Source organism: Synchiropus splendidus, chromosome 1, assembly GCF_027744825.2.
Source record: "Synchiropus splendidus isolate RoL2022-P1 chromosome 1, RoL_Sspl_1.0, whole genome shotgun sequence".
Lineage (NCBI taxonomy): Eukaryota > Metazoa > Chordata > Actinopteri > Syngnathiformes > Callionymidae > Synchiropus > Synchiropus splendidus.
In genome coordinates this window covers 25,164,613-25,191,891 of record NC_071334.1, presented here as the reverse complement: position 1 = coordinate 25,191,891, position 27,279 = coordinate 25,164,613, and the positions used below count along the sequence as shown (strand labels likewise).

General features: G+C 41.3%; 1 protein-coding gene across 1 annotated transcript; it reads left to right on the top strand.

The window, feature by feature from the left end:
• Window positions 1–1,178: 1,178 nt before the first annotated feature.
• On the top strand, window positions 1,179–25,658 carry LOC128752786 (protoheme IX farnesyltransferase, mitochondrial). The gene is made up of 7 exons (XM_053854403.1): window positions 1,179–1,294; window positions 4,246–4,388; window positions 4,476–4,821; window positions 4,908–5,032; window positions 21,259–21,329; window positions 23,888–24,120; window positions 24,228–25,658. Exons 1-7 carry the CDS (start codon window positions 1,264–1,266, stop codon window positions 24,644–24,646), a joined length of 1,368 nt encoding a protein of 455 aa, XP_053710378.1. The 5' UTR covers window positions 1,179–1,263; the 3' UTR covers window positions 24,647–25,658.
• Window positions 25,659–27,279: the final 1,621 nt, after the last annotated feature.

Genomic DNA, 27,279 nt, shown 5'->3' with positions numbered 1-27,279 from the left:
CAAACTGCTATTGTTGCGGTCATTACTCTCTATTCTGTCCATCTGGTCTCCAGGTTTTGTCCTTTGGTAGATCGTGCAGACAGAAGGTTTTAACGACACGTTGGGGTTCATCTGCGGCCCCCGAGGTAATAATGGAGACGTTATAAACAAACCGGGCTCATGGTTGTGTCCAGCATGAACTGGCACTTGTTTTTGTTTTCCTTATACAGTCCAACTCCTGCATTTCAGCAGAGAGTCGAATCTCTTTTCTACTCCACAGGAGTCAGTATGTATGAAACAAACTAGAAAACTGCATGAAATAAATAACCACGTGTAATCTGGAGCAAGACTCTGCTCTTCAAGTGGTTGACCGGGTCAGCGCGGATTGAAATCTTGTAGAAAAGAACATAATGGTTATCTGCGGCAATAAAAGTGCTCCTGTGTTGGAAGTGAAATGGCCTCGCTTGTGATGTTGCCGTTCATCTGCCGCTGCATCTTGATGGCGCATGAAGATTAAAGTGTGTCATCAGTCTCAGGGAGGGAGGGGCTTGTGTTGCTGAATGAGCTTGGTGAATCAGGAGAATTGGTTCCTCCAAGTCAATGGCACGAAAATTTCATTTCAGTAGAAGGTGAGCCTGACAAGCTATATTATAGTCATAAAACCAGATCTTGTCCACTGATTTGACCCTGGATAAAACTTGCCTTCTTAGTTTTTGTTGAGTCTATATAGACAACCAACATTTTTGTCTGTGGTTTTGTATACTTTCTCAAGCAACATAAATTTTGACCATTGCTTATTGTCTGTTTTTGGATTAAAAACAAACAAAAAACTTTCAATTGGTAGTCAGAATCAGAATCAGAATCAGTATAGAATTTATTGCCATGGTCAGAGGGGGTTCCACCAACTAGGAAAGTGCTTCGAAATAAAGTCCTGTTAATAAAATAAAATAAAATAAAATAACATAACATAAAATAAAATAAAATTACACATAATTGTTGAAAAGAGATAATGTGTTGAAAAGAGATAATAATGTTAGCGTTATGACAATTAGAAATTACATAACACCACGGATATCCTATTTTTATTATCATTATCTAGTTTACCTCGAGACATCCACCGCCTACGATTTGAATGAAATCGTTAAAACGATTCAGCGCTTTAAAGACATTGCTGTCTGATGACGTCATACGAACCGGATGTTCTTCCGCTGCACGAAGAGGTCATAATGGCGGCTTACAGCATGTGAAGGGGTCGAAACTGGTGCCGGCTTTTCTGCGGAGAACATGTATAAAACACCATGTAGCCGACTGACAGGTAACACCGACTGCACCCTACACTTTTCCGACTAACGTGGTCGAATATGGCGTCATTCTGGGTGTTATTGCTATCAACTCAGCCCTGGAGGCTGACTGCAAAGGCAGTTAGCTTAGCTTGTAGCATTGCCAGAGTGTTTTGCAAGGGTCTGCTTGAGAGTGACCTTAAGGGGATCTGAACAGTTCTTGGGCCACTATTTTTGGCTGAAGTATTGCAACCTGGAACGAGTCGTCGGTTGATTGCCGCCTTAAATGCGTCATGTTGACTCTTGATGTCAAAGGGAATTTTACATATACTTCCCATTATCTGATGATGATGCGCTGCTCAACGGTCACCTCATATTTGTAACAAAACGTCCTGCACTACCACGATGACGGTTGCTTTAGAGTAATGTTTTTGTGGTGCCAGAAGGAATAGCTCAAAATAAAGCATACGTCTTAAACAGTTAAGAGTCCAACAACGGCAAATTGCAACACACTCCTTAAAGTCGATATCTCAGCATTCCTAGACAAAATAAATAGAATTAACTTTGATTATAGCAGGAAGTTAAGCAGGGCAGTGTAAAACATGTTTTGCTTGTGTCTCACCTGTACTTTCTGCTGTTCATGATGTGACACTGAAGTAGCTACAGTCCTGGAGAATCATGAACAATTGCATGCAAAAGTAGGAGATAGGGATTTATGTTTCATTGTCACTGAAGGAACACAGTTTCTGGCACAGTCATACAGTATGCCCAATCTTTGATGTGAATACAAAGTAAGAGTGAACATGCATTCTATGGGGTGATTAAATCACTTCCATAAACCTTGGGCTGTGGCTCCCAATCGTTGCACTTGATGGAGAGAACTTGCACAGAGTCATTGTTTTTTGTTGTATGCTTTATTTATTCAGTCACTCAACTGTTGTTAATTCATTATGCTCGAGAGCTGGTTTGTGTGAACTTTGTGACCAATAGACATTTTTTTAAATCACTGTGTGACAGTCAACAACAAATATGATGAATCCTTTTGCTTGTTCTGTTGTGGGGGTTGCGGTGGATGGAACCTGTTGCCGCTGCTTTGGGTTAGTGGCGTGAACTGATGATCCTCATTCTGTGAGGTGGTTGCGGCAAACACTACCCCATATAAATATAATATTAATTAGGGATGCAGTGATGCCGATCCTGGTATCGGGCACCTGATCCAGCCTCTTAAAGTGAGATTGGTCTTCTGTGAAAAATCGCCGATCCAGGAGCTGATCCTGGCATTTAAACTCTATGTTTAGTGCTCATGTTGATGTCATGCGCGACACCCGTCATAACACAGCAGATACAGCGCTGCTGCCGTGGAGTTTTCAATTTCCACCTGCAGCTGAGTGGATCACTAGTTTGTCGCTGACTTGAATGGATGGATGTCCACAGCAGCTGCGCGTGTGTGTGTGTTGAGGGAAGTGCTGAGTTGAGTGATCAATTATGAGTAATAAAATAATACACGACAGTGAAGAATATAGTCACGTGAAACACTGAACTAACCAGCTTACGTGTCGCTATCCCACTCAGATCCGTGAATCATCAAATAAAATCATTGCAGCTGAGAGTCTTTGTATCTGCGGACGGTTCTTGTTCAAGGTTTTTTTTTTTTTAATTAAGCATGCGCTTAAAACTACCATTATAAACCAAGTCCTCCTGAATTTCCACATGCTTCCTCTGGGTCTGAGTTCCTCTTGCAGCAGAGATGGAGCGGGTCATAAATCAGCTGATCAGATGACTGAGTCTTGTCGGGCAGACACACATTTTGAACCTCAACTGTTGAGAGTTTCTTGTGTCAAAAGTACAATCAAAACCATGATTATGAACTACAGTGATCCACACTCAAATGGCCAGGTGCTGTGTTTGGGTTTCATACAGCGTGGAGCTGCAGCCCATGCTGGGATTTCCTTTTGCATTCACAGTAAGATGGAAATAACGTCAACACATAGTGTTTTATTATGGAATTTTCCCAGATTCACAACACTTCACAAAGGTATCTATTCAGTTTGTTCTTCTCCACTCCAATTTGGAGCGGTGCTGCACGTAGAATAGAATCCTTGTTGATTTGAAGCAGCGGTGAAGGAGTGCAGGCAACATTTGGTTAACCCATTGTTTCAATAAACATCAAATTTGTAATTCCATAAGAGGCCATGTTTGCCTTTTACTTACAGCATGACCAGTGTTATCCCGCAACATGGAAAGATGGTTAATACTTAAACTCAGGTATTGGATCGGTATCGGTCAATACCCAAAGCCCACAAATCGGTATCAGGACATAAAAGTCGGATCGGTGCATTTCTTATATTAAATATAGATCGTAGCTATGTGTTCAACTTATGTTTTGTGAATACTTTCAATGTGTGTTTGTAAACTTTAAAATGCACGGTGGAGTCAATAAATCATTGTATAATGACTAGAATAGAACATTGTAGCCATACAAATCATAGAGTGGACAAAATGTGTCAATTTGAAATGAAAATATTACTATATATTATCACTATATATTATATATGTTATTAATACCCAATAATACCCAAAGTGGGGAATTACTAGGTGATAGCGGCATAGTAATTGTCAGGGATTCCTAGAGATGTCTGTTATATACATTTTATTGCCTGTACATCATCCTGCAACACGGAAATGCTGCCTTTGGCGTCTGACGCAGGACTAAAAGTCAATTTTCCCAACATCAATACAATACGCCACGGAGTGAGGATGTATTGTCTAGAATGTCTGGTGTCTCTTGTACAGAACTGTCACACTGTGTGTTATGGTGCTTCAACCATGTTATTTTAAGCTCGCAATGTTTCCATAATTGTACCTCCCGTTTTTTACTTTTATCACTGGTTTTTCATGGTGCTCCTATCATTTAATGTCACAGCTGTCTTCATGAGATAATCATATGCCTGTGTGTTTGAGTGCCTCTATTGTTTCCTACTTTTAGGATTAATTGTCATAAACGTGAAGCAGAAGTTAAGCGGAAACATCTGCCAGTATAGTCGAACTGTCCGCAGCCTCATCCAGCTACAGAGAAGAGACCCAACACAGTGGCTGACATACCAACATCTTAACTTCCTCAAACGTCAGGTATCTTTAACATAAAATGTACCTCAATTCTTTTTCAAGAGAAACGCAGAATGTTCCTTCATTTGATTTTTATTTTTTAACTTGCAGTATGTTTCAAAAAGAACCAGTGAGCTGCATCAACGTGCAATAGCCAAACAGTCTCCATCTCTGTCACCTGTGGATGACAGAGATGAAAGCCTGGAACGACAGGTTGAGAAGATCCCAACGATTTCTCGTGAAGAAATAGATAAAGCAGATTTTAAAATCTCAGCAGAAGATGAAAGTGCACAAACTGAATCTAGAACGGAGGGGACATCGTCCGAGAGTCCGCACGTCCAAGTGGAGACTGATGAGGCCAAAGAGGCTCGCCTTGACCGTCAGTGGAAGCAGTTGAAAGTAGAAGTGTCCGACCTGCCGGATATATATGCCCGGCTAGCCAAAATCAAGCTAACAGGTATGTATTGTTGCTGACACCTATCTTTCATACTATTGCAGCCATTTGGTAACCCATGCTTGTTAATTTTTTTGTGGTCATTTCAGCTCTGGTGGTCACAACTGCAGCTGCTGGCTATGCAATGGCACCCGTTCCCTTTGACCCATCTGTGTTCTTCCTGGCCTCCCTGGGAACATGCCTTGCCTCATGTTCTGCCAATTCCATCAACCAGGTAAGATTTGCTCCCTTGAATAGTCTAATTCAAGTTGGCATGCAGGGGTTCTGACAGGTTTTTTGAAACAGTCAAAGAGCTGTCCTCAACCCACCTGTTCATTAGCATATCCGCACAGCAGGCGCCGCTTTACTAACAAACTGACTTTAGGTCGTGTGTCATTTAGCATTTAAGTAATTATTATTTAGTAATTTTGACTTTCTTTTGGCGTTTTTCCACTAAAACCTGCCTACGATCACCATGTTGCCTCTTGTCTTTTCTGCTTCAATGTTTCAACTGTTCAATGTTTCCACTTTGTTTCAAATGTGATGACTTAAAAGTTCTTTCTTGGTGGGCCAGCTTCTAGATCGGTGTTAGATTGGTCTTAATTTTAGTGGCGTACTAGATGAGATAATGTGGTCGCGACACAGATAAAACAACACTTTGGGGTTGAGACCCCAGTGTGCATTTTTCAAAACAGTTATTTGCAATTCAGTGTCACTTTTGCTGAAGGTTTTTATTATGGTCCTTAAATGTGTGATGATACAGACTTTCTATTTATATGAATGATCCATACAATATCATTTATATTTGAAGCATCGATATGAACACAAAAATCTGGTCTGTTGACTTTTATTTTGCTGTGGCAATGCTCCATGATTGTTTACATGTTGTGGAAAGCCAGGTATGTCATGTTGGTTTCTGACATCCAAGTATGATTTTGTCCTAGAGTTTTTTAATGGTTGATTGAGACAACTATTTTACACGGTTAATCTGTTTCCATCCTAAGGGTGTAAAATAACCCTGTCCATGTATCACAAGATTTTGTGCTGATTGTATATGGTGTACCTTAAACTATTGAGTAGCATACAGTCTGGTGTATTATATTATTTTGCTGTTTGTGTTACGTTGCAAGTTTAGTTAAACTCAAGTTTAACTGAAGCATTTTGAGATGATAAAATCTCACCTCTGCACTCGGACCAGTGTTGTAATTCATTTTAGGACTATTTTCTTTCAGGATTGCGTGTTTGTAAAGTGCTTACTTTGTTGTGCCGTAAAAAAAATGAAATTCAGTCTTGTCATGCTTCACAAGACACTGCAGTACATCACACCCTCTATGGGTATTTCCCAGATTAAGGCTTTCTACAGCTCTTAACAATCTAAGGACGGTTGTGTTTAAAGGCTAAAATGCCAAGAATGAGTCGACTCCCACTGTTTCCTCCAGTTGACATTGTCCTTTGGAATGTCTTTTGAATATGCGTGTAATGCGCAGTCTGTCCATCTACTGAACTGTAGATGAGGACTGAGGCCTGTAATTTCATGAGACCCTGATTACACTGCTGGCCTCAGTCTTCAGTCCTGCCTACTCCACACCCCTAGTATGACACAAATGGCCTGTCACAAAGCAGTTTTGCAAGTTGCTTGACAAAACTGTGTGTATCCAAGGCAAATATGGCAAGGTTTAGAGTCAGTGCCTCTGTTGAATGGACGTAATTACGTCTCTCAGTATGTTAGAATTAGCTTGTTGCTGGAGAGATTCCAGTTTATTCAGACTGCAGGTGTGTAAATATTCTTCAGGTATTTGAGGAATTCCACCCACCGCTGACTGGGATTGAAGATCATCATTTGGCTTTGTGATGTAAGTGGGGGAGTAACCTGAGTGTCCATTTGAATTTAGCAAGATCACCTACATCAGTCTTCATCACAGCTATCAAAACCCTGACCATGGCGCCATTGTCTCCCGTTTTGTTTTCGAGGAAAGAAATCAGCTTTTGCCTTCTTCGGGTTACACTTGGTGTAATGTTGCTTTATAATGTTGGATGTTGAGTTGTTATAAAAAAATGTCCTGTTGCTCTGGCACTACGAAAAAAAGATCTAGAATGCCTGCTGCAGAAAGCCTTGACAAAGATTTAGGATTGCCAGCAATGCCTGAATCTATCTGCACTGATACCTGCGAGAGGCAAAAGTTAAGATTTAAAATACTTTAAGACTGAGAGGGAGATGTTTTATGTGACAGTGTTATGAAAGCACATGATTGATACATGCTTGTGTTGTCTGAGAACCATTAGCTCTTGCATTGAGTTCAAGGTTCTTTATTCTTTGGGTGGAATGGGGTTTACACAAGTCACATTCTTTTACTCTGTGCTGTCTGTTTTGTTCAGTTTTTATATTGTTGGTGTCTCTGTCAGATTTGTAACTGAAAAGAGGATCTAACTAAGGCTTACATTTGAGAGGCCATTTTGTCAGGAATGAAAAGCATTTGGCCTTTTAACGCATGACATAACTATCGTTGCTTTGTCGACTAACCTTTGTTTGCTGTAATTATGTGCTCCGAAGACGAGGGGATGTTTTCTGACACATAATTGTCTGTTGCGGCACCTCACATCTCTCTGTACGCTCGGAATCCTTTGTAGCCCCTGTGAAAGGCACACCCTCACCTGTTGGGTGTTTGATCTCAGCGTTTTTGGCCATTTCATTATTCTTGAATTTTAAAAGGCTTCAAATCTGTTGCCATGAGCGTTTTTGTCTGTCAGGCTTTTCAACTTTCAAAAGACTTGGCATCGCAATTAGAGTAGTTGGACTTGATCAAAGAAATCGAGGTGCGTGAAAAGTCAAGATCTCGACCAACAAATCAAAGGAGATAAAGACCCCTGTCAAGAGCACTTCCTCTGGGTTTTGTTGCTCCACCCTAATCCTTTAATTCCTCATGTAAGAAGACTCAGAGGTATGTGTATGGACTTTACCACACAACTGTCGTGTTACCTTGAAGAGATGGAAGTAAAACCCCTTGAGGGAGTATAAAAATGCTCTGGAAGCCACAACATGACCTTGAGCTGAGCGCTCTGAGCCCGGCTATGTGTTTCTTCAGTTGCGAATAACCTTGCTTGCTTGGTTTTATTATTAAATTGGACCTCCTATTCGGAAAAGCGATGGAATGGGCTAAGCACTAGGAGTCACGAAACTTAGGCATGCCTCTGTCTCGCATCCCTTGACACACAAGATTTTTGAAAAAGGACAAATGTCCTTTGTCGTTTAACTGAAAATTGTTTTCCATGCCAGACGTATTACTTGTTACCTACTTGCTATTTTTTACTTCCTGCTGTAAGAATTAAGTAAGAAGTAAATTAATTCAATTTTGTCCACGTTTTAGTCTTCAGCCCGACGTGTTGGCCACTTTATTAATAACTTACAGTTACTAAACACTGTAACCTAGTAAGAACGATATCCCTGGTCACTACAGTGCGCCTTCTGTTTCAGCTGCAGGTCTCAAGTTTGAAAAAGGCTTGTTGGTCCAGTTGTCTGGACCTCTGGGCCCCTGTTTGCCTCCACAGGTGTTCCAGCCGTCATCACCTGCCAGTCTTGCCACTACTTCAACTAATTGGATAATTGGCCGAGATGAGAGTCACATACTGGTGCCTAACAGACCCAGGGGAATGTCTGAGACTTTAAGCAGTGTAAACATGGCCGAACTGGGTCATTTACCGTCAAATAATTATTATTAAACTATTTTGACTGTGTCTGCAAACTCCACAACACGAGCTCGCGTGTTTGTTTTTCTAAAGGATTTCATAGTGGTTTGTTTTCTGGCTTAATGGTGACATTTTTCCGTTCATGACCATGGCCGTCACTTTTTTTCTTTGTGTCCACGTCTCTCAGCTGTCTGAAGCTGGCACGCTTGCACGAGCCCCTACAGGTCCCCTGCTCAATCCCTGCAACACCCCTCATACTTGTCCTGTGGAAGTAGGCCTTAGGTACAAAAATGAATTGTTGAACTGTTCCCGGTGTATCTGATTTATATTATTGGTGTAGTATGCTTTGTTGGCATTTGGGTTGTTAGTGTAATAGGAGGTGGACTATATTTCAGTGTAGTATTTGTTCATGGTGCAGGCACAGCTTTGTATTGGTTTTGTTGCACTTGCAACAGTATGAAGAAAGATTGAGTTATTTATTTTCTCGATTTAAGTTTCTGGTCTTGATACATCATTTATAGCCTAGTTGAAGAGGGCTTTTCTCACAAGGGCATAATGTTCATCAGGCTGTCCTAATTCTTGGAATGGTTTGTGGCTGGTTACAACACAAAACGTGAATTTGTCTAGAACTACTGTGGAGAACAAACAGGTACAACAATTTGTATATTTGTGTAGTAATTTGAAGTTGGACAATTAAATACTTGATGATCCACAAAAGGCACATTTTTTTCCAAATACACCTAATCTAATCTAAATACAGCGCCTGCCTCGACTATGTTCTCCAGAAACAAATCGTCCCTTCTGAGCATCGGCATCAGATGTTAATGTGGAACATAATGTTCTTTCGTTAGCTGACACAAAGCTGAAAATATCTCTGAGTGTGATGTGTTCTCACTCACCGTCTCATGCACACACAACTTAACCCCAAATTGGCAGTACACATGCCACAACAATTGGCACATTCTGAGACAGTGCGCCCCTCTTCAACGGATGTTAATATATATGTATATAATATGTAAATTGGTTATTTAATAATTGTGAAGGTTTTATAGAAAAAAAGAGATTGTTTGTTTAGATGAATCAGATAAAAGTCCTGCACTGCTGGCTCTTGTTCAGCTAGATCTGCCCTCATCTTGGTGTGCTCTGTCATAGCAGGGTTGTTTTATGGCCGATTGTTCTTTAGATCTTTTGATTTTCATCAGTGTGGTTTCTCCTGCCAGTCATCATGTCTCCGGGCTGTTGATGAGATGTGAAACGGCCTCGGAAAGTCCCTCGCATTACAAATTCAAAAGACGCTTCAGCCTTACACTTATTGCTCACGAAATTGCAAACTCACTTGTTTTTCCACATCTTCGTCATTGCATTTGAAGAAAATAAAAATTGAGAAATTGACAGCTGTCACATTTGATGTTCAACGAGAACGGAATTCATTTTCCTTCGAGTTGATTTAATTCTCAATTTAATTTGTAAGATGTCAGAAGTCTTTCCAATTCATGTTTGCCTATGTAGCCGTGGAAGCGTGGGGCTAGATTTTAAGGTGAGCTATTTCTCCCTTTGAACATGATCCGCAATATTTGTTTCTTGTAATGTGGTCAGTGTCACTCCATATTTCCACTCATGAAATAACATGCTAAAGTAAGTGAGAACAGCAGCAGCGAGTCGTAAGGCTATTTTATTTACTCTACGACTTTTTCATCATTGCTGTTCTTTATCTGCTTTTTGAGCATCTGATCACAATACATTTTAGCCTCAATGACATATACTGCTTTTTACTTGGTCTACTTCTAGCTGAATTTCATCCTGTGCTCTTGATGACATAATTCATTGCCTATTTAACTTCAAAGGCACTCCTTATTAGCTCTGTAGGCTACGTTGTATGGTTTAGGTAGAGCTCTATGTGCAGCTCTGTAGGTGGCAGTGCTCCTTCTGAGGCATGGATGCAATCATTGGGCCCCAACAGTCAAGGCTGCCACAACAATTTCCCTGGCTATGGCTCCTCTCATTGTTGCTTGTGGTGCCTCTTACAATGTTGTACCTCTTGAAAGGGTCATTACTTGTAACTAGACCTTGTTTGCTTCAATGCCACTGACTATTGTGCTCTTCAAAGATGGTGAAACCTCCTCCCGGCGCCCACCCCGACTTGGTGTTTCGGCAGAGATGTAGCTATAAACCTAGTTTAAAAAATAGCAGCGCAGACTGTCTCAAGCAGGATGACATTCTAATGTTTGTACCAGTCTTTTGAACTCTCCTCACACATTAATTAATAATGAAAAGTAGTTTAGATATGATGATGATAAACCATCTCAACAATGACCACATGGCTGCTTATGAGTGTGATTTTTGCTTAGCCATTATTATATTACAGCCTTCCATCACTTGTGTCTTCAGAATAATTGGGGATATTGCTCGAGGTCCAGTTGCCCCTGAAGGTGAAACTCATCCAGCCCTTTGTTAAGAGGCTCTTCTAACTCCGACTTAATCCTTCCTCACTACAGATGCAGTGCCTGTGATGTCTATTAAAAACAAAAGGCAAAGCTGCTCTTTGACATAGACCATTTTTGTTTTTGTCTCCATCCTGCTGTGAATATAGCCTTGAGTAGGAATTCCTAATTCGGTTTTTAATTGCCATTCATGTTGTTGCTCAAAGGGACTGTACGATTGTTCATTCAGTGCCGGATTAAAATGAATATTTCACCAAACAGCTGCTTTATTGTTAATTTGTTCAACTTAATTTCTCTAAGCCAACCATGTGAGCTACACAAATGGATTGCTTCTTTTTTTTTTTCCAGCCACAGACGGGTGACAGATGCTTTCCGTTGATAGAAGCATGACAAATAAATCCAGCTATTGTATAGCCTAAAGATAAGTGCCTGAAGAAATGTTGGACTGGTAGCCATCACCGCTGTTGCTAGGCAGAATTTATAGAGGAGTGTTAGGCTTAATTCGTAATTCCTTTTTTACATTTATTGTCCATAAAACATTTTAGTTATATTTTAATTTATCCTATTTGTTCAAATTGATGCTTTTACTTTCTAAATGTATACTACTAAAAAGTCTTATTTAACTAGTCTTTGTATTGCAGAGCAAGACTTTAATAAGTTCACATGCAGCCACAACATTCTGGCCTCAAAGGCTGGCTGCCATCTTGCAGAGTGGACTTGCGAATGAGCTTGTCGAATGAGGTCAACTTATCAAAAGGTTTGCCAACAGGTTCCTCTGTTAGATATTTTCCGTGTGTGACCCTCTAGTTGAGATCATAGTGACCATGGTTACATGACCGCACAGAAAACCAAGTTATTGTGTTAGTCGGGCAACAGGTCAGTCTTTGAAATGTCATGTAACCGGCTTAGTCCAAGTATTGGAGAGAAATCAGATGTAAACATTGAAGCTTCAACTCTTCAGGACGAAGTTAAGTCTAATAACATTATATATGATCAAGTAGTCTTGCGTAATGTGAGGCTGCAATGGTCCTGGATCTCGGGCGATGAACAGCTAACAAACCTGATATCAGTTGTGTTGCTGTGCTGCTATTCACAATGACGCTGATCTGCTAATGTGTCGATTAATTTACAACCACTAACCAACTGTGTAAGCTGGTGCATCACACGCATGCTGGAAGTGAGGGGGAAGCTCTCTTCACTGATTAATATTGGCTGTTGCTATTTATGACCCTATACATGGCGCCTCCTCTATAATTCACTGTGTCTGAAACACACGCCAGTTTAAGGTGCCATCCCATGGCTTACCTAACCCCTACTTCTGTTTTTCTTTTACGTGACACCAGGGGTGTCAAACTGAGTCCCATAGGGCCGTGTGGGTGCACTTTGTCAGACATGACCGGGTTCTACGAGAGATGTGAAAATTGAATTTCTCATCTCTGCACTTGGTTAACTATAATATTTAAACCTAAACAAATGATGGTGTTGGAGACAAACTCCACTAATAAGTTTCATGAGGGACTGTAGTGTGTCTGACACATGTAAAAAATGATGATGTTTTTATAGTGATAATTATCATTATTGCCGAAATGACAACATTTATCATGATATATATTGTTGTCCATATCGCACATCCCTAATATGCGGACAAAGTACTCACGAGAATAGCATTTGTGGACGTCATTACCTTGTTTTCCGACTTTGAGTGGAACAGCACTTTAAATGTTTAGTTTTCAGTGCTGCAACATGTTTGGGCAAACACACATGGCTCCAAGAGACCTCCTGTCACCTGAGGGAACAAGGACTGATGGGCAGCTGCAGCGACTCTTTGCCACCTCCCTGATAAGTCTTTCTGTCTTACACAAAACCCTGATTGTGCGCTTCAATAACCAACAAGCTAACATGTCAAAGATGGTCAGAAGAAGACCACCATCCACTATAACTGTCACATTATCAGATTGTTGAGAACGTTTGCTCTGGGTTTTTCCCCCATGTTTATGTTGAGTCTGAATATCGACATTTTTTTGGCAGTATTGTCGCAATATCTGTTGTTGACACAAGCCTTCTTAAAAAAAGGTTGATAGGCTCAAATGTGCAGTGAGAAAATCTTTGAAGTGATGGACTGGACCGTGTTTTGTTGCTTTACTACACCTCAAAGTTGCAAGTGTCAATTTCCTTTTATTTTAAAGAGCCGAGTTGGATGTCCTGTTTGTCAGATACTTATGACATGATCAGATTTTATTGTTCAGACAAGGAGTCAATGGGCTTCACTTGAAAACTTCACAGTTTTCCAGTTTCTTTAACTGAAGCCTTTGTTCTTTGAGTAGCTTCAGAAGATCAAGTTTGGAGTCAACTGTGACATTGGTTTTCATTTCTAATGTTAATGCCAGCCAGATGATTTGACTTGTATAGTGTGCAACAATGGGCCTTGTAAGTGTAAGAAGAGGACAGCAAGTGAGATCTTGTTCTGGTATTGCATGTAACCTAATAGTTGCCCTTTTCCCAACCGATGATATTTGGGATGGATCAAAGACAGCATATTAGCTTTAAAAAAAAAGTCATTGCCAGTTGGTTTTGATGAATCGATTTTGAAGGGGACCACATAAGGTAACCCAGAGTTTCAGAGTTATCACCATGTTAGTAAGAAGAACCTTCACTTTAACTAACTAACTTCAAAGAAACATTGCTTGTTCTGAGAACTGGGTGGGTTTAAAAAATACATAAATACATAGAAATACCAGATATTATATCTATCACATTTTTTTTTCTGTCCAGTGAAGGTCACCTGTCTGAGGGCGTTTCCTCCTTTCCTAAAGATTTCTGATTAGAGTCTTTAATTTTGTGATGGCATGGTGTGTGGACTGTGTTTTGTAGTTGATTACAGTTCAGAAGTGTGTCTGTGGGTGTGTGCCCACTGATTGAAGTTCTTCATGGCCTGCTTTGTACCTGCCTCTTTTGAGCCCAGAAGAGCCAATCCTGTTGGGACTTCACCTCAGCTCACTTGTGTGCAAACACTGTTCTATTATTTAGCTCTGCTGTTGTCTTTTATGCCTCTTGGTAGGTGTTATTGTTGATGCCTTTTGTCATGATCTTGTCAGCCAAGGTTGCTGCAACAGGAGTGGGTCACGTGACCGACTGTGCCACTCGCAACTGAGAAATAACGGGGAAATTTCAAATGTCCAATTTATCAAATTTTCATCCAACCCTGGAAATTGTATTGAAATACATTTCTCATTACATTCTGGACTAATTTGTTTTATCAAGAAATGTACAAATGAACAGACCACAAACATAACCTCTTCCATGCCGGGATTGGTTTTTATTTTACCCTAAATCTGGAGTATTTTAGCACTTTGATGCATAACTACGCTTCCTTCTTCAACTGTTGTCCTTCGCTCATGTGGTGCCTTTCCTTTCCTGTTCTTATCTTAAGGCCTATTATCAAAGTCTAGTGCACAGCGTTTGCTGATAAGGAGAACAAAAACCATGATTGAAGAATGCAAAGCCACTTTGTTTTGATTTTGATATGTTTAGACAGACTGCTTGGCCGTAGGTAGACAGGAGAGCAAGTGAACTGAGCGAGAAGGAAATGGCTGCATTGAAATAGTTATTTGGCGTGTTGGCACGTTGAAGTGCAAGTAGTGAGTTGAAATTACTCAGCATCTGATGAGTTTCACCGAGTTATGGGTTGTATTTTCACCCCTGGCCCCTGCTGCTTTTGAGGTGGCCACCTGGCCGGTCAATGAACCAAATGGCTCAAGAGATTCTCCAAGATGTTGATGGTTAAAGAGGAGTAAACTATGGTTAAACAAAATTGATGTGACTTATTTCATGAAATAAATGTCATCCTGTTGATTTGGGGGATCTCATGCTTATTGATCCTGTCTGCTCACGGGTCAATGAGCCTGGTTGTGTGAGTACAGCGTTGCTATTGATGTGTTTTATATGGGGAAGTTATTCCACCAGTTTGAAGCGCAAGCACACTTCTTCACAGACACTGCGGTCAAATACAGCTGCAGATGGAATATTGTAAACATTCTCTTCAACATATATAAGCACATGCTGCTTTTTCTAGCAGCACCCCAACTGTTGAGAGGTTTTCAAACTGCACGTCATGTCACTTTCACCCACACTCTTGTTTGTGAAGGCCCACTGGTGCAGAAGAAGAGTGTTTATTTCTCTTCAAAACAAATGATCACAGACAAAAAAGTCAAGTTTGGCGGACTTTGAGTTACGCCGTTTCATTTAATTCCTCAAAAGGGGTACAACTGAATGCAGTTGTAGTGCGAAGTCAATAACTCTATTATTACATATAGTACTTTTTGTTCTGTAGTGACATTTTGTTTTTGTCCGGTAGAATGGTGTCACCAATGCTGGCAAATTCTAAATAGGCCATGAATCGCTTCTTTTCTGACTGTAACTAGGTGTGGGACTCATTTAAAAAAATAAATAATAATAATATAAAATATATATATTAATCACAGATTTTATAATTAATTCATCTCGATCTATCACTTGATACCAGAATGGCCAAATTTAGCTCGAGTTCGTGCACATGCACTTGAACATCACAGTGGAAATGGCGTATTGGTCAGTGAACCTTTTTCTGTGTTCAAAAAACACATTTGTTTTTATCCTGTTTTTTTTTTAAGTTTATTTAAACTTAATCAGTGTGGTCTCATTTAGTCTTCATCATAGGTGCGTTGGTTATAACATGTTGTGTAATGCTTCTATTTCTCTATGATCCCCCAAAATAAGGTTTATAAGCGATAAATCTGTTATTTGGATCAATTATCTTTGTCTCCAATTACTGAAACTTAAGCTCTTCAAGTCCTAGTCCCAATTTCCCTTTGACTTGATATGAGTTTTGAAGGCTTCTTGTCACCAGTCCATTCACGAGATTTCACTGTATCAGTCTTTTCTCTGTGCTTTTGCTTCATTTTACAACTTGCTGATAGTTTTTTTTAGCCAGTCTTTGGTTGAAGTCTTGACATGATTTTCAAAAAGAACAATGTTTTCCAAGGTGCCATTCTTTTTTCATCTTTGAATACTTTGAAGATCCTGTTGGCATGACTGATAGGATTGTCCCTTCTGAGCTCCTGCCAATGCCCTGAAAAAAAAAAAACAGGAAGTGCAATAACCTGGAAGATGAGTGATAGAATAATGTCACATCAGCACATTTACTGTATGTCAACACAACCACGACAACACAGCAGCTGTTTGGCTTTAGCTCATAGAACCATGTGGACGGAACAACACATCTCACTCACGCTGAGGAAGGACCTCCAGGTGCATGCGCTCCAACCAACAATACAATCAAGTCGTCACTTGTCAGTGCTTCACCTGTTTGCGTGTTGAAGCCGAACAGCAAACTCAAACGTTGACAAGGTTAGGTTTGTGCTTCATCACACGCAAGCAATGTCTCTTAAGAAAAACACAAAGGCTGTCAAAGTCAGCTTGCACATCAGCTGTGAACTGTCTCTGATCAGGCACTTGACAAAACAAGCAAAGATTTTTGTGGATTAAGTTTTCTCTGATGTCTCCTCAGTTGTTGAAGATGTACACCGGGGTTTTTCGTCAATAAAGGGAAGGCATGCAACATGATTTGTCAAAGCAGTTGACGTGGTTGTTTTTCATAGTCTTGTTGTCATAAAGCTGGATTTGATGTTTTCTGTCATCAACAAGACCTAAATGACTGCATTTGAACATAACTAACTGCATTGCATCTGTCTGAGGAAATTAGGAAGTGGTAAAGCATTGTGCTGTAACTCTGAAATATGGGAAATGCTATTGATTCAGGCGACAGACGGAAAGATGGCTTGAACATTTTCAGACCAATATGAGGTAGTTATTCTTACTTCAAAAGCCAGTTCAGCTCAAGTCTTCCAGAAGTGGCACGCAGCGGTCCTCAGCCTGCCTAAACTGTTGGTCCATTTAAAGTTGTGTGTATTGCACTGAGCCCTCACTCCCTGGTCCACCTACTGGCAGCAGTTCAGCTGGCGCACAGTCCTTTGTGATTGATAGTGAGAGTCTGAGACAGTGAAGTGCTAAACTGCCCTCATGTTCATCGGGCAATTATTGCCGGCAGTGCTGCCATACCTCTGCCCCAACCATGATTTGTCTGTTTGCTGGTGGATATCTGAAAAGCATTTAGAGGCCTTCTTCACTGTTGACCTGGGAAGTTCAGGTTCTGCTGTGCCAGTTAGTTTTTAAGACAGGTGACTGATCTTATATGATGGTTTAAGCCTTGTGAACAGATGAATAATTGTGTCTTTTTCTGTGAAGCACTTTGAACGACTTAAATGTACGAATGTTATAGACCGGTAAACATTGCCACTCGATGAATGAACACTCTCATTGTGGGTGCTCTTTTTAATGTGATGTCTAAATTTTGCTTTCATGAACGAATAACCATGCCAAGTGTTTAACATAATATAAGTACTACTCCATGAACTATGAACAGATAAAACCCACAGTGTAAACTCATCACTTGTTAAATACCTGCTGCAGACTGCATGCCCAGGGAATGACTATATAGAGCTGTATGGAAGTGATACATGTTTTTTTTTGTGCATGATGCACCGTGTGGCGCAATGACACGCATGACATGAATGGATATGTGATGTGTAAAGTCAGTTAGCCAAACAGTTTTGTTCCAACTTCAAGTTTAATGTACAGAACTTGGCCGAAGTCATTACAATAGAAAATACTACTTTACCTCTTCCTGTTGAGACCTGAATTGATACCCAAAAATCCTCACACCGTTGTTGTTATCTCATCATAGTGTTCAACTTGACTTTGTCTTAGCCGTGAATCAAAAATATAGCCATTTTATTTGTCTGTCACGCTGTTGCCTGTTATCAGTCGAGCCCTGATAGTTGTCTGTGGATCACATTCAGCGTTTGATAGCTCAAGGAACTGGCAGCTGTTCACCAATCCTCCCTTGCCGTTGGTCACATTGGTCTTGCCTGTTTTCCGGCTTCATCTGGTTGATAATTGCTCTCACAGTTTTGCTCTTTTATGTGCGAGTGCATGTTTGTGATTATCGTTGTAATTGAAAGCAGCAGCCAGCCGTTACTTCCGGCTCCGAATCCACCAGTCTTCCCCCTCATCCACCTTTTTCAGAGCTCGATCTGCTTCTGTTTAAATGGATTTTCAGATGTTCTTTATTTTGGAGCTCTAGGTTTGATATAGAACATCAGGTTCTCAATGCAGATTTGTTAATAACTGGTGTTTTGCTCTCACTTATGGGTAACCTGAAAAAAAAAAGTATACCGCAAATTTTAATTTGTGGGACTTTTATTCAGCTCATCTTCATCAAAGTATTCAATTTTGTTATGTAGCCTTTATGGGATTTGAACCAACTTACAATTGCCATCCCACAAGATGCTTCATGTTATCTATGTGCAACCAATGTGCTACAATTTGTATCAGCGGTTTTTGTTTGAGACTGTTAGCGCAAGTTCGACTACTTGTGGTGAGCTACTGCAAATATCTTCACCATGATTCATGCGTTCAAAATTGAGCTGTTTAAACCCTCTCAAGCCAGTTTACCGCCATCAAGGTCCAAACGCACCACTGGACCTCCATGACCTACCCACAGCAATAGCACACGTGCGTGCACACAATCTACAAATGGCCCAATAATTTTAATGCCATCTCTGTAACACACATGGCAGTGTCGGGCGGAAATAATGACACGGGCTGGTGGGACCACTGATGTGAACCAGATGAGGCTCCTGGACTTGTAAAGCCAGAGTGGGAGGAACAAGGGTTGCGTTGGAAAAACTGAAAATGTGGCAGACACCTACAGAACACTTGATTGAAATAGGAAATTGTTCTCACTTGATTCTGCTATAAGCGCACTAAATTATACAACTGTATTCACTGTGCCTTGTAGGCCTCCCTGGTCTGGGTGTAATACCACAGCTGTAGCTAGTAGCAAGTTGATGGATTTTGTTTTCGCACTGGTATTGTTCCTGGAGCCATTTTTGCAATGCATTTTGCTGGTCCTGTGTGATAAGTTAAAGGCAAAAAATTGATTTGGTTATGATAACTTTACTTCCTGGAGAAGGTAAATAGCAGTTATAACTGTGAAAGACCCAAAACAGAGGGGATATTGTCTCTGTGGTGGTGTCAACTTGTCAGAAGTACTGTCACTGTTTGTCTTGTCGAAAAGTCATTGGATTCATTTCAGCCCAGTGGACAGATCAGGCACACTGTGCTTATTATTTTGGTCCGGCTTCTTTGGAAATTAAGAGGATCTCATCTATGTGAGGAGTTTACTTGGCGCTCAGCCTGCACTAGGCCTGGTTCAGCCCAGTTCTGCTCTGACTCGGCCAAAAAGTACATTTCTCTGTCAGGCGGCCCCTGACCTCTTGACGCATTTCCTGACCCGAGAAATAGAATTAACACCTTGGAGTAGACCTTGTGGTCCCAGAGCCACGAACACAGCTGTGCTTTGCCTTGGCCCTGTGCTGTTTCACTCTGCTGGCGAGCACCTCAGGATGCAAATGGCATGTTAAGATTTTCTTAGGAGCCAAGTCAAAAAGGCTTATGCCCCTGGTTTTAGTGTTTGTGGGATTCACTGCCACCACAATTTCTGCCCTAATAGCAGACATATGAGAGCGTATATTACCCTGCGTTTCAAGTGATTAATGGCCTTAAACACTTGATTTTTCTTGTTTCTAACGGTAAAACAATATCCAAAATCCCTAAATTGAGGTTTGCTAACGCTCAAGTAGGATTTCACAATAAGCGGTTTTTGATTTATGTGATGATTTGTGGCTTGTAGTCGTTGCAGACAAGCGTAATTACAAGAGTCATATTAGGTACATTGAAAGAAGTGTGATCCAACCTGTTTCAGCTGTGGTTGAGGAACAAGCCAAAACAACCAGACATCTCTCTCCCAAGAAATATCCTTTCGGTCTTCTATTGGAATACCACATTGTGATCTGGTTTCTTAAGAGTGTTCAGGGACAGGACCATGACCTACTGTACCAAACTTTGAATCAAGCTACCACATTCAGCTCCTTATGTGAATGAAGTTGTACGTTTAGTCCTCTAGATAGATTCAGGCGATATAATAAGGTGGCTTTGGAAAAAGGTGATAGTTCTGTACTCCCAAAACACATTCTTCCCTCATTATCCAACTCTGATCGAGGCTTTTCAAGACACACTCAATTCATGAGGGAGAAAAAGTCTCCATGTCTATCTCACTTTTTGAGTGCCTCCATAACCAAGTTTTTAGAAACACCCGTATCCCCCAATTTCTTACTATGGTGACTATGGTTATGTGCTTGCCCTCCGCCTAGACCTTTCTTTTGTCTCAACACTATGGCACGGTGAGATTCTCCTGTAATCACAATTCAAGCAGAAAGTATAAGTAATTCAGTTACTTTGATTGTGCAGAAGATTGTCTAGCTCAGTCACGTCTATCGTGACCCAAACCCAATGATGCAGGCTTGCTGTCACAGGTGTTGTAAAACTTGCCTTTTGTTTTGGTGAAGAAAACTACATTATCTGTTATTAGACATTTAGCAAAAGATGTTTCATCACAGATTGATCTTTATTTTATTATTTACTATTATTTTTATTGTCTTCTATTTCACACTCAAAGTGGTCTGTTTTTTTGTTCATTCAAAAGCTGCTGTGGAGGCAGTACATGTGTGCGCGCACTCAGATTAGTCAGTTCCTGCGTTTAAGCACCCCATGTGTTTGCATTTTAGTCACACATTGCCATTCTCTGGGGAGCACTTTGAACCATACTTCTCCGGACCAGATCATAAAGCAGGAGTATAAGTAGTTTTTCACAGAGTTGTATCCTGAAAGAGCCCTTCCTTCACCTCCCACGCGACAGCTTGATGCCTCCACCATCCACCTTTAGTCTAGTGCCTGTGGATGTTCCGGGGAAACTGTTACGAGCTGGGTTTGTTCCACTCCTATTGTTCATGTCCAGATGTTGCATAGTGCGAGTGAGAGAGATGACGGGACATAAAGAATCCCATCCTTCCGCTGTAGCAGTCATGATGAAGTGAGTTTTATGGACAGTTGACTTCCACGCTCAACACCACTTTACACAACTCCTTAAAATACAGAATCTACCCAACTTGCATTTGAGAAGCATAAGATTCTTGCCAAAAAATCTTTGGTTGTCATCTCAAACTTCACCCCGCCGCTGTTGAAAATTACCTTGCCACAGAGTGCTGGTGCCTGATTTAGAAAGTGCTTGTTAACTTGTTCAATGTCAAACTGTATTGGATGTTTTCAAAGGGGTCGACCAATAAACGGCAAAAAAATCTTTGAATGCGGTTTCAAATCCCTTTTTTTCTGTCTACAGTACTTCGAGGTGCCTTTCGACTCCAACATGAACCGGACCAGGAATCGTCCACTAGTCAGAGGCCAGATAAGGTACAGCCATGTATTTTCCTTTCTATGGATTTGGTCAAGAGAAGCAAAAGTCAAGGTGTTTCTCTTCTTGTACACGTTGTAATTCCCTGAATGAATGAACAAAACTTAAGGCCCCCAAAAACCTTTTTGATTCCCAAGTGCAGTATCATTAATTTTCTTTGTGGCCCATCTGGATATAGTGCCTTTTCTGCCTTTTAAGTGGCCAGGGGAACTTAATGTAGTGGCAGCCAATCTGCATTTTAAAGCAACATGCTGCATCTATATAAAGCTTTTGCATATAAAACAATAAAGCCTTTGCCTGCAAAATGTCATGCACGCTGCAGCAGGGAGCGCTTTTCTGATTTTCACGACTGAAAGGATGGTTACCGTGATCAATAATGCATGTTCAATAGTTCAGCAACGAGACAGTGAGAGCTGAGAATGAGTCAGTTCAATTTGCATAAGGGGCTACAGTACTGGCACCATGAACTTATCTTATAAAACAACCCAATTGTTGAAGGCCATGCAGTCAGTATACAGTGGTAAAATTGCCAAGCATGGCCGAAGTTCCGAGGCAGCTCTTTCATATCGCCAAACAGTTGTCAGTATTGGTTTGGTGGTAAATATGGAACCTCCAAAAAGTTTGTATGAGTGTTTGTGCCTTGCTCATGTTAATATTTGTGAGTCGAATGTCAACAGTTACGACGTTCATCTGAATTTAATAGAAGCAGCCTTGCCATGATTCATTTGCCTGTCTCTGAAGCAAGATGTTTTTTATTTATTTTTTATTTAATAGCAAGACTTTCTCGTTGGAGGAATGTAAGTCACTTACTCCTAAACAGCCTGTAATGACATAAATACACATTTCACTGCCATTCAGCGACTGCATTGGAATGTTGATAATATTTAGATCCAGGTTGAGACGGAGGTGTGGAAGCAACGCAAAAGGCCTTGAGTCTGACAGCTTCACTGCCCTAGTTTCTGGAATTCTCCATTGACTTTCTGTTTAGAGGGAAAAGCTTGTGCTGTTGAGTTGGTGATTGAAGATGTTCTTCTGCTGTCTAAACACAGACTCGTGTCTCTGGCTTTTAGCCCTCTGCTCGCTGGAGGAGGTGCGTTTGTTTCTGAGACAAAGAGAAACACTTGATCCTTCACTCCAAAAGTCTCGCTGTCTGTCTCTACTCGCTGTCACACATACCATCTCTCGCAAAGACGCAAAGCAGATGGTTGGTCGGACTTGACTGTCAAACAAACCGTCAGAGGGTCACGCTGGAAGAGCTTTCATTGTTGTCCTCTGCTGGACACGTACCATCCGCCAAATTAAATAACTCATGTGTGGATGGTGGGCGCTTAGTTACTGTTAATGTTGCATCACGAAACTTGAGTATCTGCTTCAGTGAACTCCAGTTAATTGTAATCGCAACACTGGAATGCGACAAGGCAGTGTTATGTGTGATGGGTCACGCTTTAACTGTGACTGATATCACTGAATAAAGGCAGACAGGAGATGTTGTCTACTCTCTCCTGCCTCTTGTTGTCTTCACTATCTCAGTAGATCAGTCAAACAAAAATGATATCCCAACTATGTCAGGCCATCCAACCACCTAATTCCAACCTGGACACTCAATTCAGTGATATCATTTGGTACTTTTAGCTTTTCTAATAAAGGAGGCACGAGTAATGCATCTTTGCATTCTGCTCCTCTGCAGAGTAAAACCATCAGCCAACAAAACATCACCTGCTAAAAGCATTGATGCATCTCCTTGGATTCTCTCGAAACGCTTTATCTCTGTAGTGGATGGATAAGCTTTGGCTATACATTGAAGGTGTTTGTCATTTTTGGTACTAGCTTTATTAAAAATGACCGGTTTTCCTAGTTATTATGCATTTTGTCCAATGTTATTTGACAAAGAAGTTGAACCTACGCCAGCGCATGTGACAGACCTCCATGACATGCCTCCATGACCCCCAAGGATCCAACCCACAGCCAAACTGTCAACAGCCCATAGTCAGCCTGCGTGGCCCCACCTCAGCCCACATGAAACAGACATAACACCACTAATCACATTAATTCACCCGCTTGCCCACACCGGCAAAATAAAAGCCTTGTTTGCTTTTTGAAGAAAGGCCCCGAGTTTGGTCAAGATTTCAATCTCGCCGCTCTTTAATTTATGGAGCATTTACAGATGAATTTGAACCAGACCTCACTATCCCTGCTTTCAAAAAGAGATGAGGAGGAGGAGGAAGTCTTGATCCGGCTAAAAGCTTGGTGGTTTCATGATCTGTGCGCACGTGTTCTTCATCTCAGGTTCTCTTTTATCTCCTTATCTGATGAGCTTCATCGCTGCCTACTGTGTTGAGACTCGCCGTCCTGGCTGGATAGTGGTGTGTGGGCCCCCCTCCAGTCTGCATGTGCTTCACATGTGGCCCGATCACGATCAGATGGCTGCGCACAATACTTTATCATCCTATCGATCACTGTGCGTGTGGGCATCCGTCTGCACCCGAGTCAGACTACTGTAACTGCTGCCGAAGAAACATCTTTAAACAGTTTGATCACAGACTCTTTCTTCTTTCAGTCCTCTCCATGCTGTGTCTTTCGCACTGGCCTGTGGAGTATCTGGAGTAGCCCTGCTCACTCTAACGGTTAACCCTTTGACGGGCTTCCTGGGCGCCCTCAACATCTTCCTGTACACCTGCTGCTACACTCCGCTGAAAAGGCTCACCATCGCCAACACCTGGGTGGGAGCAGTAGTGGGTGCAATCCCTCCTGTGATGGGCTGGACCGCTGCCACAGGGGTTTTGGATCCAGGTTAGTTGATAAACTTTCTGTGATTAGACAAAGACCAACGTGTGGTCTGTGCCCCTCTTACTATGTTTTTTGGTGTTTGCTTTGATGGTGCCTCTGCTTCCCTGTAGGTGCTCTGGTCCTGGGCGGCTTCCTCTACAGCTGGCAGTTTCCTCACTTCAACGCCCTCAGCTGGAACTTGAAAGAGGACTATTCTCGGGGGGGCTACCGCATGATGTCCGTCACCCACCCGGGGATGTGTAGGCGGGTGGCGCTGCGCCACAGCGTGGCCCTCGTCGGCCTTTCCACCATCTCGCCCATGCTGGACCTGACCACCTGGACTTTCCCCCTCATTTCACTGCCCATCAACCTGTACATCAGCTACTTGGCTTTCAACTTCTACCGCAGGGCCGACCGTAGCAGCGCACGCAAGCTGTTCTTCTGCAGCCTGTGGCACCTGCCCATGCTGCTGCTGCTGGCCCTCAGCTGCAAAAAGCCTCGCAAAGATGCGGACGGGCCTCAGTCCCTACCTCCTGCACCGCAGAGCTAGTTCACCAATCGTGTGATGGACACACTGTGCTTTTAACCGCTTCACTCCAGCGCAGGAAATGAGCTGGGAATGATTTCCATCGAGTTTTACTGATTACATCAGGCTGTAATCACCTCAACCTGGGTCTGTTGCGTATGTTGTATTTATTTACTCAGCATTTCCTCCCAGTGTCATGTCGTACATGACTACTTTTCAAAGAGAAGAACGTGTCGATGATTTGAAGTGCATTGTGTAAATGCAAAGACCATTGATCAAAGATGATGTCGAGCAGCAGCTTTTAGCTTGACAGCCTTATTTTGACATACAAATATCTCTTTAATCTTGGAGGTACTGGAAGTTAACATGCGCACGTGACAATGAATATGAGGGTAAATATTCAACAATAAAATTACATTGCTTCATTTGTCCACCTCTTTTTGGGTCACACGCTCACAGATCTGTCACATTCGATGACCTTTCTCTGGCATGCATACGAGACAAAGAGGGAGTGAATGATTCATATGCAAACAGGTTTATAATTTGCTGATGTCTACAGCTCTGTCTTGAAGCCAGGTGCACTCATCCCCTGTAGAGAAATAACTGGTGTGACATCATGGCTGGCCTTAAATAAAGACATACACATGGTCTAATCCCTGTTCAGTTGTTGGACCACTTCAGAAACGCAATAGAAACACGGGTAAAAGTTTTGCTCAGTGACTGCATACCTGACACTGTGACTCAACATTGACAGAATGACGTTATAGCATTGGAAAATTCCCCAACGTTCCCTGAGACACCTACTCTTAACTCTGGTCGACTTTTCCCGGGTCAGCAGAAATGATCGTCTTCACCATGTGTCTGCCACATCCTGGTGGCGGAATAGACCCCACACTTGAGAGTAAAACCTCAGGAACTAGATGGCATTTTGGAGGATTGTTAGCAAGTGTACATGACGAGTCGGCGAGGCCTCCCACAAACACTCCTATAACTCCACCTTGTTAAGCAGGAACTCCACACGAGCATAATAAACGGAATTTGGTTTCAATCAAAGCCTTTGTGGATAAACTCGCTTAAGATAAATCTCTGTTTCTCCATCGAGCTTAGGTTGACGGACCACCTCGACACCTGACAGTCAACATGTGCTTCCGCCCTTCACCCTTGTTTCTGGTGTTGGGTTACCGTCAGGAGGAGGTGGAAGTGGGGGAGGAGTGTTCCAACCGCCTCGCCTTTTCTCTCTGGCCGACGTCCATAAAAAGGGATTTTGGAGACCTGAAATGGCTCGACGTCCTCGTAAAGAGTCTGACCGGATACGGAGTGTCATATCAGAGGGGGGAGGAGGATTGATCGAGCCAGCTGTTACAGTCAGGAGATTGAATATCGTCACCCTCAACCACGGGTTTAACGTCATGGCGATTGCAGCGCCGATGCTGTCCGACCACCTCTGTTGCTGCGGCAACAAGGTATATATGTTTGGAAATTGTCAGAAATCTATCATGGTTTTTTGAATTCTTGAACCTGCCTGTCTTCAGTTTGCAAAATTGATTCGATGGTAGCTTCATTAATTCTACCTGTTATAGGTGGAACTACTACCAAGCTTGATCAATTTAATATAAAGTTATGGCAAAGTTTAAAAACCGAATCGCAAAAATAGGTCTACGTGGCACTTTTCCATTACAGGATGTTTTTGATTTTTGGTACCCAACATAAAAATGAATTAAAAACTAAATAATTTTCATGATTTCCAATACCCATTTTTCAGATTCTGACAACAAAAAGAATAATTAAAAATAGTATAAAAGTAGCACTTTATTTTATTTATTTATTTATTTATTTAGTAAGGCTCTCAAGGTCACCTCGCATTATTAACCTTTCATAACAAATAAAAGCAATATTATACTGACATGACATTAAGATTGCAAGATTAAAATGTAATATATATATATTACTATCATTTGATTACCTAAATTCATTTAAATTATCTCATTCTGTCCTGTACATGGATTTTAAATTAATTTCAGCACTGAGGTTTGAATTGAAGACAACAAAAAAGAAGAGGAAAAAAATTTAAACATAAACATACAGGTAACTAAGAAAAAGTTATAATAGCTTATTTATGGTCTTTTTAAAAATCATCAGGACATATAATGTTCTTTTTTCTAAACCAAAAATAAAACCAAAATAAAACCAAAAACACCAAAAGAAAAAAAAAGTGGAGTCTTTGTCGCGAGTGTTCTTTTTCATAATACAGTATTGTAGTACGTGTATTTACAATTCGATACAAACGTAAGTAAATCAACGTTGTTCTGTGGTGATTTACTCAGTAAAATTTGTATACTTGAATTAAAGTTGACTCATGAGAACTTTAGAGGAATTTGAAGGTATATTGACTCGAGTTGTAACTGTTACCAATAACTATTTCGTCTGACTTGGTCACTAATAATGACCGTCAGCTTAATTTCAAACTATTATAACGATCGTTCAACAAAACGGGTTTCTTATCAGATACCAAGTGTGGCTGATGACAATGTGAAGTAGCACGTTGCGTCACGACGCACCCGTTGTTTCCTCCGGTGAGCACCGCCGCGGCAGACGCGCCTGTTCCTCCGGTTGTCTGTCACCAGACCTCGGAGTCATGACATGACGAATGCTGCCCA

Coding starts and splice junctions, on each gene's coding strand:
- LOC128752786 (XM_053854403.1), top strand. CDS start 1,264: ATGTATAAAACACCATGTAGCCGACTGACAG. Junction 1,295..4,245: donor ACCATGTAGCCGACTGACAG/GTAACACCGACT, acceptor TCCTACTTTTAG/GATTAATTGTCATAAACGTG. Junction 21,330..23,887: donor CTAGTCAGAGGCCAGATAAG/GTACAGCCATGT, acceptor TTCTTCTTTCAG/TCCTCTCCATGCTGTGTCTT.